A 12,520-nucleotide genomic window follows, 5' to 3' on the forward strand; every position below is an offset into this window, starting at 1 on the left:
GATGGGGGAAAGAGAGAGGGAGTTGGGGAGAGAGAGAGGGAGTTGGGGAGAGGTGCAAGAGGGAGGGAGTTGGGGAGAGGTGCGAGAGAGAGGGAGTTGGGGGAGAGGTGCAAGAGGGAGAGGGAGTTGGGGAGAGGTGCAAGAGGGAGGGAGTTGGGGAGAGGTGCGAGAGAGAGGGAGTTGGGGAAGAGGTGCAAGAGGGAGAGGGAGTTGGGGAGAGGTGCAAGAGGGAGGGAGTTGGGGAGAGGTGCGAGAGAGAGGGAGTTGGGGGAGAGGTGCAAGAGGGAGAGGGAGTTGGGGAGAGGTGCAAGAGGGAGGGAGTTGGGGAGAGGTGCGAGAGAGAGGGAGTTGGGGGAGAGGTGCAAGAGGGAGAGGGAGTTGGGGAGAGGTGCCAGAGGGAGGGAGTTGGGGAGAGGTGCGAGAGAGAGGGAGTTGGGGGAGAGGTGCAAGAGGGAGAGGGAGTTGGGGAGAGGTGCAAGAAGGAGGGAGTTGGGGAGAGGTGCGAGAGAGAGGGTGTTGGGGGAGAGGTGCAAGAGGGAGAGGGAGTTGGGGGATAGGTGCAAGAGGGAGGGAGTTGGGGAGAGGTGCGAGAGAGAGAGGGAGTTGGGGGAGAGGTGCAAGAGGGAGGGAGTTGGGGAGAGGTGCGAGAGAGAGGGAGTTGGAGGAGATATGCAAGAGGGAGAGAGAGAGGGAGGGTCGGATTGGCCATGGCACGGGTCCATCGACCTAGCAATGACCAAGATCATAACGGCTCGGTTCGGCATTTCCTGGCCACACTTCCAGTAAATTTTATGTGGAAGTTCGTTGAAGATCGACTGACGCTCGTGAAAAATCCCCCAGTTCTAGTGTAATCAAGGCCTCCTCCGCTTGCGAATCCGCCGGGCTCCCTCCCTCTGTGGTGTCGGCTCCGTCTGAACGCAGGCCGGGACAAGGCTTCGCCGATAGCGTGGCCCCGCTCCCCTTTCACACAGACAAGTCCAGCGGTCCGACCCCTCCCGCATGTTGGTGGTCTGCCTTCCTCCCCTGTCGCCCGAAACGTCAGCGCCGCAAATGAGCGCCTTTAGCCCATCAACCCTTTCCATTTCCATCTTGTGATCCCGCACGGTCCAGGCCATTTCGGAGCCGCCCAGTCGATGTCGTCGGCTCTGCGCGGGCTTTGATCGATCGGCCCGTCGGGGGAGCCAGCGGGGGTTTTTGCTGAGATCCCGCAACCTCCGGGTCCGCGCCCAAGATGTTCAACGAGGGGCTGTAGGCTCCGGGGAAATGGCGGGGAAATCGCCGTCGGGGATTGTAGGGGGTGGGGGCCAAACTCGGACTGCTGGAGACTGGCTCGAAACGGGCCGGAGGAGCGCCGGGATGTGAGGGCGCGAAGGGTCCTCGACCGCATCGGGAGGTTCGGATCTGGAGTTCGGGGTCGTCGGTGGTTTGCACTGGACTGTGGGGGCTGGGGTAGCCTCCTACCGGATTGTGGGGGGCTGGGGTAGCCTCCTACCGGACTGTGGGGGCTGGGGTAGCCTCCTACCGGACTGTGGGGGCTGGGGTAGCCTCCTACCGGACTGTGGGGGCTGGGGTAGCCTCCTACCGGACTGTGGAGGCTGGGGTAGCCTCCTACCGGACTGTGGGGGCTGGGGTAGCCTCCTACCGGATTGTGGGGGCTGGGGTAGCCTCCTACCGGACTGTGGGGGCTGGGGTAGCCTCCTACCGGATTGTGGGGGCTGGGGTAGCCTCCTACCGGACTGTGGGGGCAGGGGTAGCCTCCTAACGGACTGTGGGGGCTGGGGTAGCCTCCTACCGGACTGTGGGGGCTGGGGTAGCCTCCTACCGGACTGTGGGGGCTGAGGTAGCCTCCTACCGGACTGTGGGGGCTGGGGTAGCCTCCTACCGGACTGTGGGGGCTGGGGTAGCCTCCTACCGGACTGTGGGGGCTGGGGTAGCCTCCTACCGGACTGTGGGGGCTGAGGTAGCCTCCTACCGGACTGTGGGGGCTGGGGTAGCCTCCTACCGGACTGTGGGGGCTGAGGGTAGCCTCCTACCGGACTGTGGGGGCTGGGGTAGCCTCCTACCGGACTGTGGGGGCTGGGGTAGCCTCCTACCGGACTGTGGGGGCTGGGGGTAGCCTCCTACCGGACTGTGGGGGCTGGGGTAGCCTCCTACCGGATTGTGGGGGCTGGGGTAGTCTCCTACCGGACTGTGGGGGCTGGGGGTAGCCTCCTACCGGACTGTGGGGGCTGGGGTAGCCTCCTACCGGACTGTGGGGGCTGAGGTAGCCTCCTACCGGACTGTGGGGGCTGAGGGTAGCCTCCTACCGGACTGTGGGGGCTGAGGGTAGCCTCCTACCGGACTGTGGGGGCTGAGGGTAGCCTCCTACCGGACTGTGGGGGCTGAGGGTAGCCTCCTACCGGACTGTGGGGGCTGAGGGTAGCCTCCTATACTCCCGCAGGTCCCTGCGCGACTCGGTCCGTGGTCTCACGCGCTGCCAGGCCGAGACCGCCCGCAAAATTGGAGGAACACCTTGTCTTCCAGTCGGATGGCATCAGCGTCGCCTTCTCCGACCACCCCGCCGCGGTCTCCGACCTCGAGGTGGAGAGTGCATGCCCCCATTTCCTGATGCCCTGCGCTGGTCCGCACGTCCCCCGGAGTATCTGACTGTACCCAAGAAGACAAAACCGCTCTAGACCTCAGCGCCAACACAATGCAACGGTACATCATGGTCACGCAATAATCCAAATAAATATCTATAAACACTTTGGGACGATTTACTGTTCATCAATCATGAGGTCTACTTGGACACACTGATTCCCCAGCCCGATTTTGATGCCCCAGTACCTCCCTGCTGATGTAGTGGGTGAAAGATCCTGTCTGTTGGATGGAAAAGGGTCCTCCATAATTTTTTGAGGTCTCTGTAGACAGAAAAGAACCAGACAGGGAGGGGTGGAGGGGAGCGGAGGGGGTTACAGAGACAGAGAGAGGTGGATCTCCACTTCCATGACTGGTTAAATTACCACCTCCACTCTCCCATAGAAGCTGGTTCCAAAACCTCTCCAGGGTCATGAGCGCAAGCAGACATCAGTGTGCGTTAATTGCGGTCTAAGGGAGCAGGGGTGGGATCCACAGAGAGGAAGGTCTGGGTCATCGTGTGAAGGGAAGGGGTGGGGGTTTCAGGCGTTATGGAGGGAAGAGCGTCCCTGAGCCACGGACGGTGAGAACCTCAGAAGTGGCGGGACGTCCAAAGCAGGAAGCGGCGTCTCAGCTCCCCCCGCAAGAGCTGCCCCTCCCGGCGAAGACCCCTGAGCGCAGTGTGGTTCTCCTGGGCCCTCCGCACCAAATACGGGATCACCTCGTCCACTCCTCCGAAAGGGAGTGACTTGTAGACAGAGTATCCGGCTGTCCCTGGGGAAAGGAGAGTGGGAGAGTCAGGGGGAGGGGGGAAAAAGGGAGGGCGTTGGGAAAGGGGGAGAACATGAGGTGATGCTACAACCTACCCAGTGCGAGGGAGATGTGATCTGCCATTCCCAGTAACTGAGCGAAGTGAACAGCTCCAGAATCCCGAGCGATCTCCAACTCCTCCATCCTGTGGGGGCAGGACAGAGGGAGGTGAGAGGGGGTGGGGGCTGGACAGGGAGGGTGAGAGGGGGGTGGGGAAGTAGAGACACCAGGGAGAGGGTACGGAGACCCAGTGGGGGAGAATAAAGAATCCCGGAAGGAGAGGGGATGAGGGAAAGACCCCTGGGGGTGAGAGGGAAGAATCCTGGTGAGGGGTGGGGAAGACCTCCATTACCTCTCCAGGGTGTGTTGGACGGAGGCTTCGTTCTGCGTTGCGACCACCAGCCCCACTCTCGTCCCTTCCTTCCTCACCTCCCCCAGCATCCGATCCAGAAGCTTCAGGTAACTTGTCCAAAGGAGAAAAAGGGTCAATTATCCCTTACAACTGCTCCCCCCGCTCTCTCCCACCCCCTCTACACCCCTTCCTGCCACACTCTTCCCTCTTCTCTCTGCCTCACTCTCACCCCCCTCTTTCATCCCCTCCACCCCTCTCCTCTCTCCTCTTCTCCCCTCTCTCTCATTCCCTTTCTCTCTCCCCCTCTTCCCCTTCTCACTACTCTTCTCTCTTCCTCTCCTTCCCACCTCCCTCTCCCCCCCCCCTCCCTTTCTACTCCCCACTACCTGTGGTTAGTGTCTTCCCAGCTCTTCTGAATAGGGTCAGGATAACCACACTGTTCTGCCCTCTCCCTCTCCCTGTCCATGTAGGCTCCCCGCACGAGTTTCACCCCAAAACACAGTCCCAGACGTGAGGCACAGGCCAGGTCTTCAGAGAGAAGCCGCTCCACATCCTGGGGAGAGGAAGAGAAGGTCAAGGCTCCCCACCACAAACTGTCCCTTACCTTCACACACTCCCGGGATGCGACACCTCCCTCCATCCTGTCACACACTCCCAGGGTGGGACAGAGTGAAACTCCCTCTCCCCCATCGCGTCACACACTCCCAGGGAGGAACACAGAGTGAAGATCCCTCTCCCCCATCCCATACTCCCAGGGTGGAACAGAGAGAAGCTCCCTCTCCCCCGTCCCATCACACACTTCTGGGGTGGGACACAGAGTGAAGCTCCCTCTCCCCCATCCTGTCACACAGTCCTGGAGTGGGACACAGAGTGAAGTTCCCTCTCCCCCTTCCCATCACACACTCCCAGGGAGGAACACAGAGTGAAGATCCCTCTCCCCCATCCCGTCACACACTCCCAGGGTGGAACAGAGAGAAGCTCCCTCTCCACCTTCCCGTCACACACTCCCAGGGAGGAACACAGAGTGAAGATCCCTCTCCCCCATCCCGTCACACACTCCCAGGGAGGAACATAGAGTGAAGATCCCTCTCCCCCATCCCATCACACACTCCCAGGGTGGAACAGAGAGAAGCTCCCTCTCCCCCATCCCGTCACACATTCCCAGGGTGGGACACAGGGTGAAGCTCCCTCTCCCCCCATCCTGTCACACAGTCCCGGGGTGGGACAGAGTGAAGCTCCCTCTCCCCCGTCCCATCACACACTCCTGGGGTGGGACACAGAGTGAAGCTCCCTCTCCCCATCCCGTCACACCCTGACCTTCAGGTAGCACTGATAGGTGTTCCAGATGAAGGGCTGTGATTGGTTGAAGGAAAGCATCAAGGTCATGGCGATGAGGGAGATGCAAGGGTTGAGGTAGGTCATCTCTGCATCAATGAGGAGAGGCACCCCTCTGCCTCGGGCATGCTGAAACAAAGGGGAGGTAGTGAGTGGTGCTGGAGGGACCCCACACCTTCCCCCTCCCACCCCATGGACCCCACACCTTCCCCCTCCCACCCCATGGACCCCACATCTCCTACCCTAGCCCCCCATCCTATCTCCCTCCCCCGTATGTCCCCTCTGCTCCCCCTCCCCATCCCATTTCCCTCTCCTTCCCCTTCATCTCCCATCCCCTCCCCATCTTGCTCCCCCTCCTTTCCCACCCAAACCATTCCCTCTCTTCTTCCCTCACCCTAACCCCTACACTCATCCCCTCCCCTCTCTATCCCCTCCTCCTCCAACCCCTCCCCACCTCTCCTCCCTCCCTCCATCCTCTCCCGTCCACCTCCATCCCCTCCCCCTCAATCCGTTCTCACTCCATCCCCTTCCCTCCCTCCATGCTCTCTTCCTCCATCCCCTCCCCCCTCACCTCCCCGAGGGTCCGCAAGCGTTGGAGGGAGTTTCGGAAGTGAAGGTTCTCCTCGGGGGTTAGTGATGGGAAGGAGAATTCCTGCCGGGGAAAGGGGAGGGGTGGGGTGGTCAGTGTTGAGGTCAAGGCGAGGATGCTCAGCGTCTCTCCTGACCCCCATCTACTGCACCTGTTCATTTCCCCAACCCCAAGCCCCAGTGTTGCCCCGTTGTGGAATGAGCTTCCCCCAGTAGTTGACATCGGGACTCCCCCTCACCCATTCTCCCCTCTCTCCAGGCTCATGTACAACCAGTGACCCTCACCCTTCTCTTCCATAACAATCCCCATACCCCACAGGGATGCCTCTGCACCCATCCACACCCTTGACCTCCCTCACTCCTCCACCAACTGGTCCTACTCCTCCCATCCCTGCACACCCTCTGCAACACTTCACCTCCCACCCTCCTGACTCTCAACCTTCCCCCACTGACCCTCCAACTCCCTTTCCCACCCCTTCACCTTCCCCAGAAAACACTACTTCCCCACCACCAACACTCCAACCTCTCCCCTTCATCCCAAAGACCCCCTACACTCCCCACTGACCAACTCCCCCTCCAACCTCTCCTCACCCCGAAGACCCTCTAGATGCCCCACTGACCAACTCCCCCTCTAACCTCTCCCCTTCACCCCAAAGATCCCCTACATGCCCCACTGACCAACATCTCCCCTTAACCCTGAAGACCCCGACACGCCCCATTGACCAACTCCCCCTCCAACCCCTCATTGCCCCATACCCTCCTCCCCATTGAGCCTCCATCTTCCCCTCCAACCCCAAAGACCCTCCAAAAACCTCATTGCCCCAAAGACCCTCCTTACTCCCAGTGAGCCTCTGTCTCCCCGTCCAACCCTCCCCTTCCCCTGTCATGGAATTCTCCCCATGACCCACCCTTCAAATCCCCCCTTCCACCCACCGAACCTCCACCCTCCCTCCATTCCCTCTCCTCTCATGCCATCCCTTCCCCTATAGATCTCCCTAACCCCCTCTCCGACTCTCCTATCCCCCTTCCCATTCCCCCCAGACCCTCTCTGGACCTTCAATATGACCTCTACTGAAGATACCCCCGTCTCACCGACCCTCCCTCCTGTGCCCCATTCCCTCCCCTCCCCTAGATGGCATTCTCTTGCTCCAACTCCCCCCTCTTGTTGCCCCAAAGACCCTCCATCCCCTCTTCAACTCTGCACCTCCCCCTCCACACCAAACCTTACAACCCCACCCACCTTGCACCCCACCCCAGATCACAACTCCTGACGTTCCTGACCCACCTGCCCGTCCATTGCCTGCAGCAGGCAGTGCGGAGAGAAGAATCCGGAAGCCAAAGGAAGTGTGAGGGTCCGACTGACGGAGGCCTGTGGAGCGAGATGGGGAGAGAGGGGGAAGAGAGGGGGGATGAGAGAGGAAGGGGGGAGAGAGAGGGGGAGAGGGAAGAGAGAGGGAAAGGGAACCTATCCCTCCCTCCTCCCCTTTACCACTCTTGTCACTCCCACTTCCCTTCCTCCCTATGTTCCACCCCACTCCCCCCTCTGCTCTCTCCCTGACACTGTCCCTTACCCTGCCTCTCTCTGTGCCCACAATATCGCAACCTTCCCAACACCTCTCACCCCTCCGTCCCTCTGCTCCCTCCCCCCCTCCACTCTCCCCACTGCCACTCACACACAGGTCAGCTCCCATAAGCGAAGTCACTTTGAGCTGCATCATGGGTCTGGGACCACAGTTCTTGGCAAGGTCCACAGAAGCCAGCTCTGACTGCAGGTTGTTGTCAAACCAGGACTCCCTAGGGGAGAGGGTGGGGGAGAGAGGGGGGGGGGAGAGAAAGAGGGGATGGGGGAGAGAGAAGGGGAAAGGTGAATAGATGAGAGGAAGTTCCCACCCTCAGTGACCCCACTCATCACAGGGTCACAGACGCTAATCCATCCTCCCACAGAGACCCCTCTGTCCCCTGGGTCTGATGAGAGCCTCCGCTCCCACGCTGAACCCTCTCCCCCCCCCCACCAGGTATCAATGATGTTAACCCACCCTCCCTTGGTGACCCCTCTCCCCCTGGGGTCACTAATGTTTATTCCCCCCCTGATGTGACGGCCATTAATTCCCTCCCTCCTCTGTGACTCCTCACCTCGGGGTCTGTCAAGCAGAGCGTCTCACCTCTGTCCCTCTCCGACATCCTCCTCGAGGGGCACGGCGACCATCGTCTGCACGCCTAACCTCCTCAGTCTCGCTGCGCTCTCCACCACCTGCGCCTGTGTTTCACCCGCCACAAATTGGCCATACGCCGTTGCTTTGAGTGTCCGCTTGAAGATTCTCCGCCCCAGGAACTTCTGGGACCAGTGCAGGATCTGCCAGGGATGGGGGGGGGGGGTACTCAAATGGCTGTGGACGCTCCATCCTACCCCCCTGCTTGTCCCTCGGGCAGGGGTGGGGAAGAGGAAATTCCCAGCAACCCTTGCGGGATGGGGGCGAGGATTCCCACGATTCCTCAGTGGAGATAATTCCCATGGGGTGGGTGTAAAGGGATATCCCAACATTTTCCAAGGGTAGTGAACTCCCTGGAATCCCCAGTGGGCAGGGGGTAGAGGGAGCTGAATTCCCAGGACATCCCATGAGGAGGAAGGGACGCAGAGAAATCCCAGCATTTTCCCCATGGGGGGAGGGAATTCCCAGAGAACCCCGAGGAAAAGAAATGGGGGGGGGAGGGGAAGGGAGAGAATTCCTCGAGTGGGGGGACATGAACTTTTGGGATTCCTCGATGGGAGGTGAGTGAGTCCCCGGGAAACCTGCTCCCCCCACCCCATCTCCACCCTGCCCCTCTCTCCTTCTTTCCCTTCACCTCCCTCACCCCTCCAGCCCCTCTCCCCCGCCGCCCACCCTCCTTCCCTTTGACATTGCCCATGTTCAGTATATGCTCTGTGGGACAGGCACCTGAAACCTTCCCCCTTTTCACTTCCCCTCCCACCCTTCTGCTCCCATTATCTCCCCTCGCTCTCCCACCCTTCTGCTCCCATTATCTCCCCTCGCTCTCCAATCTCTAACTTCCTCCTCACTCTCCCCTTCCACTCTCTCCCTACGCCTTCCCTCCCCACACCCTCCGCTTCTCTCCCCTTCCTCTCCAATCTCTTCTTCACACCTCTCCCTACACTCCTTCACCCATACCTCCCCACCATTTCCCTCCCCATTCTCTCCCCTCCTCCAGTCTCCCACCCTCTCATCTCTACCCTCTGCTCCCCTTCCCTCCATTGCCCCCTGACCTTGCTGGCATTTTTGACCATCCTTGGAGATGAACAAATCCCATAGAGCAGCAGAGCCCGAAGAATCTCCCAGTTGGTCTTGAGCCTGTAGACCTCTCCATCCAGGGAGACCCTTCCTCCCTGAGCTGGAACTTGTGACCCACCGTGGTTCAGGGCCTGGCGGGAGAGGTTGACTCTCCCAGATGGACAAGACACCCTCGGGCATCGGAGGGGGCCACAGCGAGACAGGGCAGGGCCGAGGATCGGCAGGAACATGTCACCACAGCCTGAGTTCAGCCAGGCTCATGGAGGGGAAGGGCCGGTGGGGGGGGTGGTGCCAGGTTAATCATTGACCAACTCAAATACAGGGCAGAGCCAGGTCAGGTTGAGACATCTCCTGGTCACAAACTGCCGGGGTGGGACACAGAGTGAAGCCCTTCCCTTCCCCGTCCCGTCACAGACTCCTAGGGTGGGACCAAATCCTGAAATGTCTATTCTACAACACTCCCCACCATTCACCATGTCGGTCCCTGTATCCTGAAGTCTCTCTGTTCGACAACGTTCACCGTGTCAGTCCCCCTACCCCGAGGTCTCTGTTCTACGACACTCCCCACTGTTCACCGTGTTGGACCCCGTAACCCAATGTCTCTCTGTCCTACAACACTCCCCACCATTTATCATGTCAGTCCCTGTACCCCGAGGTCTCCCTGTTCTACAACACTCCCTACCATTCACCGTGTCAGTCCCTGCACTCCGTGGCCTCTGTTTTACACCGTGTTGGTCCCCGTACCCAGAGGTCTCTCTGTTCTACAACACTCCCCACCATTCACCGTGTCGGTCCCGTACCCCGATATCTCTGTTTTACAACACTCCCCACCATTCACTGTGCTGGTGAATATCCTCGTAAATCTTCCCTGCCCTCTTTCATGCTTATTGATTACATGTTTGGGAGCTGGGATTTGAGAGGGGGCTGAGGGCATGAAAAGATCGTGCAGGAAGTTTGGATCTGGAGCTGGGGCATCCGATGTATCGAACAGGAATCTGCGGTTGCGGGAGGGCTGGAGGTGAATCCACGGACACCCAGTGACTCGGGGGGGGGGGGGAACACCCTCTTGTTTCTCCTTTCTTGCTGTGGGGAGCACTGGGTGACACTGACAGTGGACAGCCGCCCATCCGAGCTCCCGGCGCCCCGACCCTCTCCCCGGCCACCAACCTTTCCGAGCTCCCAGCACCCCAACCCTCTCCCCAGCCACCAACCTGTCCGAGCTCCCAACACCCCAACCCTCTCCCCAGCCGCCCAACCTCCCGACACCTCGAACAAAGCCGCTACCTACTGCGGTCAAAAGTGTGACCTGTGTAAAAGTCAACCTCCACCTCCTTTTTTTGGGGGGTGGCCCAAAAAACCTTGACAATGACACAAGTATGCAAGAGTAAATCAACATTTTAAATTACCCGAAGGAAATGTTCCCGGAAAGGTAACATACAGGAGCAAACATCCAGCCTGCGGGCACCTTGAACGTGCTTTGCTCCTTGAACAAAATGGCGGCGTCCAAGATGAAGAGCTGATCGATGCCACTCGCCACTGGAGTGACTCTTAAGTTGTCCCTGCTTAGTGATTTGTCAGAGTACATACACGATGATACATACAATCCCTAACACCTGCAGGCGCGGCAGAATTACCACTGATGGGAAGAGCTCACAAAAACTGCATGGCTTGCGCCCCGCTGTTACAGCACCAATGACCGGTGTGAGAGATAAGTAAAACTGATATAAAAATATGAAGATGAGGAAACTAGTATGGATATATGTGTAATGAATAAAGCCAGTATGAATAAGATAAGGATAGATAATAGAATGTAGGAAGTAAAGTTAGTTTAAATAAGCAAGTTCTGCACATAGGTTGTCGCCCTGAGAGCCGGGAAGGTGTGAATTAGAACAAAGGCAGGTTTGTGAATAAGGTCAATGACATGATGAGACACCGACAGGATACCCCCTGGTCCTCCAAGTTCACAGAAACAGCACGTAGGCAGACAGGATTGCCTAATGCCAAACTCATCCAGGAGGCAGAAGAATGTAAGGGGGAGGGTATTTCTATACTGAAATCAACTGTATAAAAGTTGGGTGAGCCCCAGTGTATGTGTGTATTCCCAGGGTAAGGGGAAGCACCCAACTTTGCATTTTTGTTGTAATAAATGTTCTTTGTTCTCAATTTTTGTCTCGAGCAAATTCTGTGAAAGTACTTCTGTTTCTCACAACCGGGATTCAAGTTCCACACTTTCTGAAAGGAGTTTGGATGTTCTCCCTGTGTCTGCGTGGGCTTTCCCCGGGGGGAGAGGTCCTCCAGTTTCCTCCCACCGATCGAAAGGTAGCGGGGGGGGGTGTAGGTTAATTGGTTGTGAATTGGGTGGCGCGGAAAACTTGGACTGTGAAATACTGCGAGAATAAAAACCATTAAAACACACAAACGAGTCTGACTGAGTTTGTTGTTGAGGAGTCTGACGGTAGAGGGGTAGCAGCTGTTCCTGAACCTGATGGCAGCAGGGAGAACAGAGCCTGTGCCAGGTGGTGTGGGTCCTTGATCACGGCTGCTCTTCGACGTCAGCAATCCCCATGGATGTTGTCAACGGTGGGGAGGGTGTTGCCTGTGATGTCCTGGGCTGCATCCATGACCTTGGGGGGGGTCTTCACGCTCGGGGGTATTAGTGTCCCCATACAAGAACATGTACGCACTATTTCCACCACACCTCTGCAGAAATTTGCCAGGGTTTCTAGTGTCAGACCGAACCTCCACAAACTCCTGAGGAAGTCGAGGCGCTGACATGCTTTCTTCATGATGCCATTAGTGTGTTGGATCCAGGAAATATCATCTGAGATAGTGACTCGTATAGCTTTGTTCATCTGTTTGGGCAACATCTGACCACAGCCCCATGTCGGTCCCCACACTGATCCCACTGTCCTGTGTTGGCTCCCACACTGATCCCCCTGCCCCGCTCTCTCCCTACAGTCCTGTTTCAGTCCCCACACTGATCACTACTTACAAATAAAACGTTTATAGATACATTGCAGTATCCCATGTAGCTTTGGTAAGTAAATAATAGTTTTTGCACAACGTCCACATCACATAATGCCCAGTTTCACGGAGCTTATCGTGGACATAAAGTGACACATACCCTGTATTACTAAGGCTTTATCTCGAACTCTGGGGTGGCATGGTGAGCATCACAGTTTAGCAACACGTTGTCACAGCGCCAGCAACTGGGGTTCAAATTTAAATTTAAACTTTGTACATTACAGAAATTGCCTGATTAAAGGCAACTTCACATAATGAAGGACTACTTTACCTTTTGCATTCATTCTTAATGCAGCAGTACTAGTTAGGTAATCTAAGAGGGTGTCTCAGGCAACTGGAAAATTACCAAATCCGGCATCCACCATCCCCATAGGTCCTGGATTCCAAGGGTTTAATATGTTATATTTTTAATGTATTTATTATGTGACATTATGACTGGATAACTTAATGTTTAATTAATTAAATAGAAATGGGGAAAGGGAGCTTCACTCTGTATCCCACCCGGGAG

The 12,520-nt window shown here is 57.6% G+C and overlaps 1 protein-coding gene across 5 annotated transcripts; it reads right to left on the bottom strand.

Annotated features, from left to right (window-relative positions):
• Window positions 1-2,740: 2,740 nt before the first annotated feature.
• prodh2 (proline dehydrogenase 2) lies at window positions 2,741-10,681 on the bottom strand. 5 transcript variants are annotated; one of them, XM_069926863.1, is made up of 10 exons: window positions 8,964-9,271; window positions 7,864-8,054; window positions 7,375-7,495; window positions 6,987-7,070; window positions 5,685-5,765; window positions 5,096-5,242; window positions 4,165-4,331; window positions 3,779-3,889; window positions 3,483-3,571; window positions 2,741-3,390 (listed from the first exon to the last, which is right to left on the bottom strand). In XM_069926863.1, the coding sequence occupies exons 1-10, from the start codon at window positions 9,216-9,218 to the stop codon at window positions 3,209-3,211; spliced, it is 1,428 nt and encodes a 475-aa protein (XP_069782964.1). In that variant the 5' UTR covers window positions 9,219-9,271; the 3' UTR covers window positions 2,741-3,208. The 5 variants fall into 5 exon arrangements, with proteins under 5 accessions (XP_069782964.1, XP_069782968.1, XP_069782966.1 ...); XM_069926867.1 differs by lacking the exons at window positions 7,864-8,054; window positions 8,964-9,271 and adding an exon at window positions 10,395-10,681; XM_069926865.1 differs by lacking the exon at window positions 6,987-7,070 and having other exon boundaries at window positions 8,964-9,272.
• Window positions 10,682-12,520: the final 1,839 nt, after the last annotated feature.

The sequence above is a fragment of the Narcine bancroftii genome, chromosome 3 (assembly GCF_036971445.1).
Source record: "Narcine bancroftii isolate sNarBan1 chromosome 3, sNarBan1.hap1, whole genome shotgun sequence".
In the NCBI taxonomy this organism is placed as follows: Eukaryota; Metazoa; Chordata; class Chondrichthyes; order Torpediniformes; family Narcinidae; genus Narcine; species Narcine bancroftii.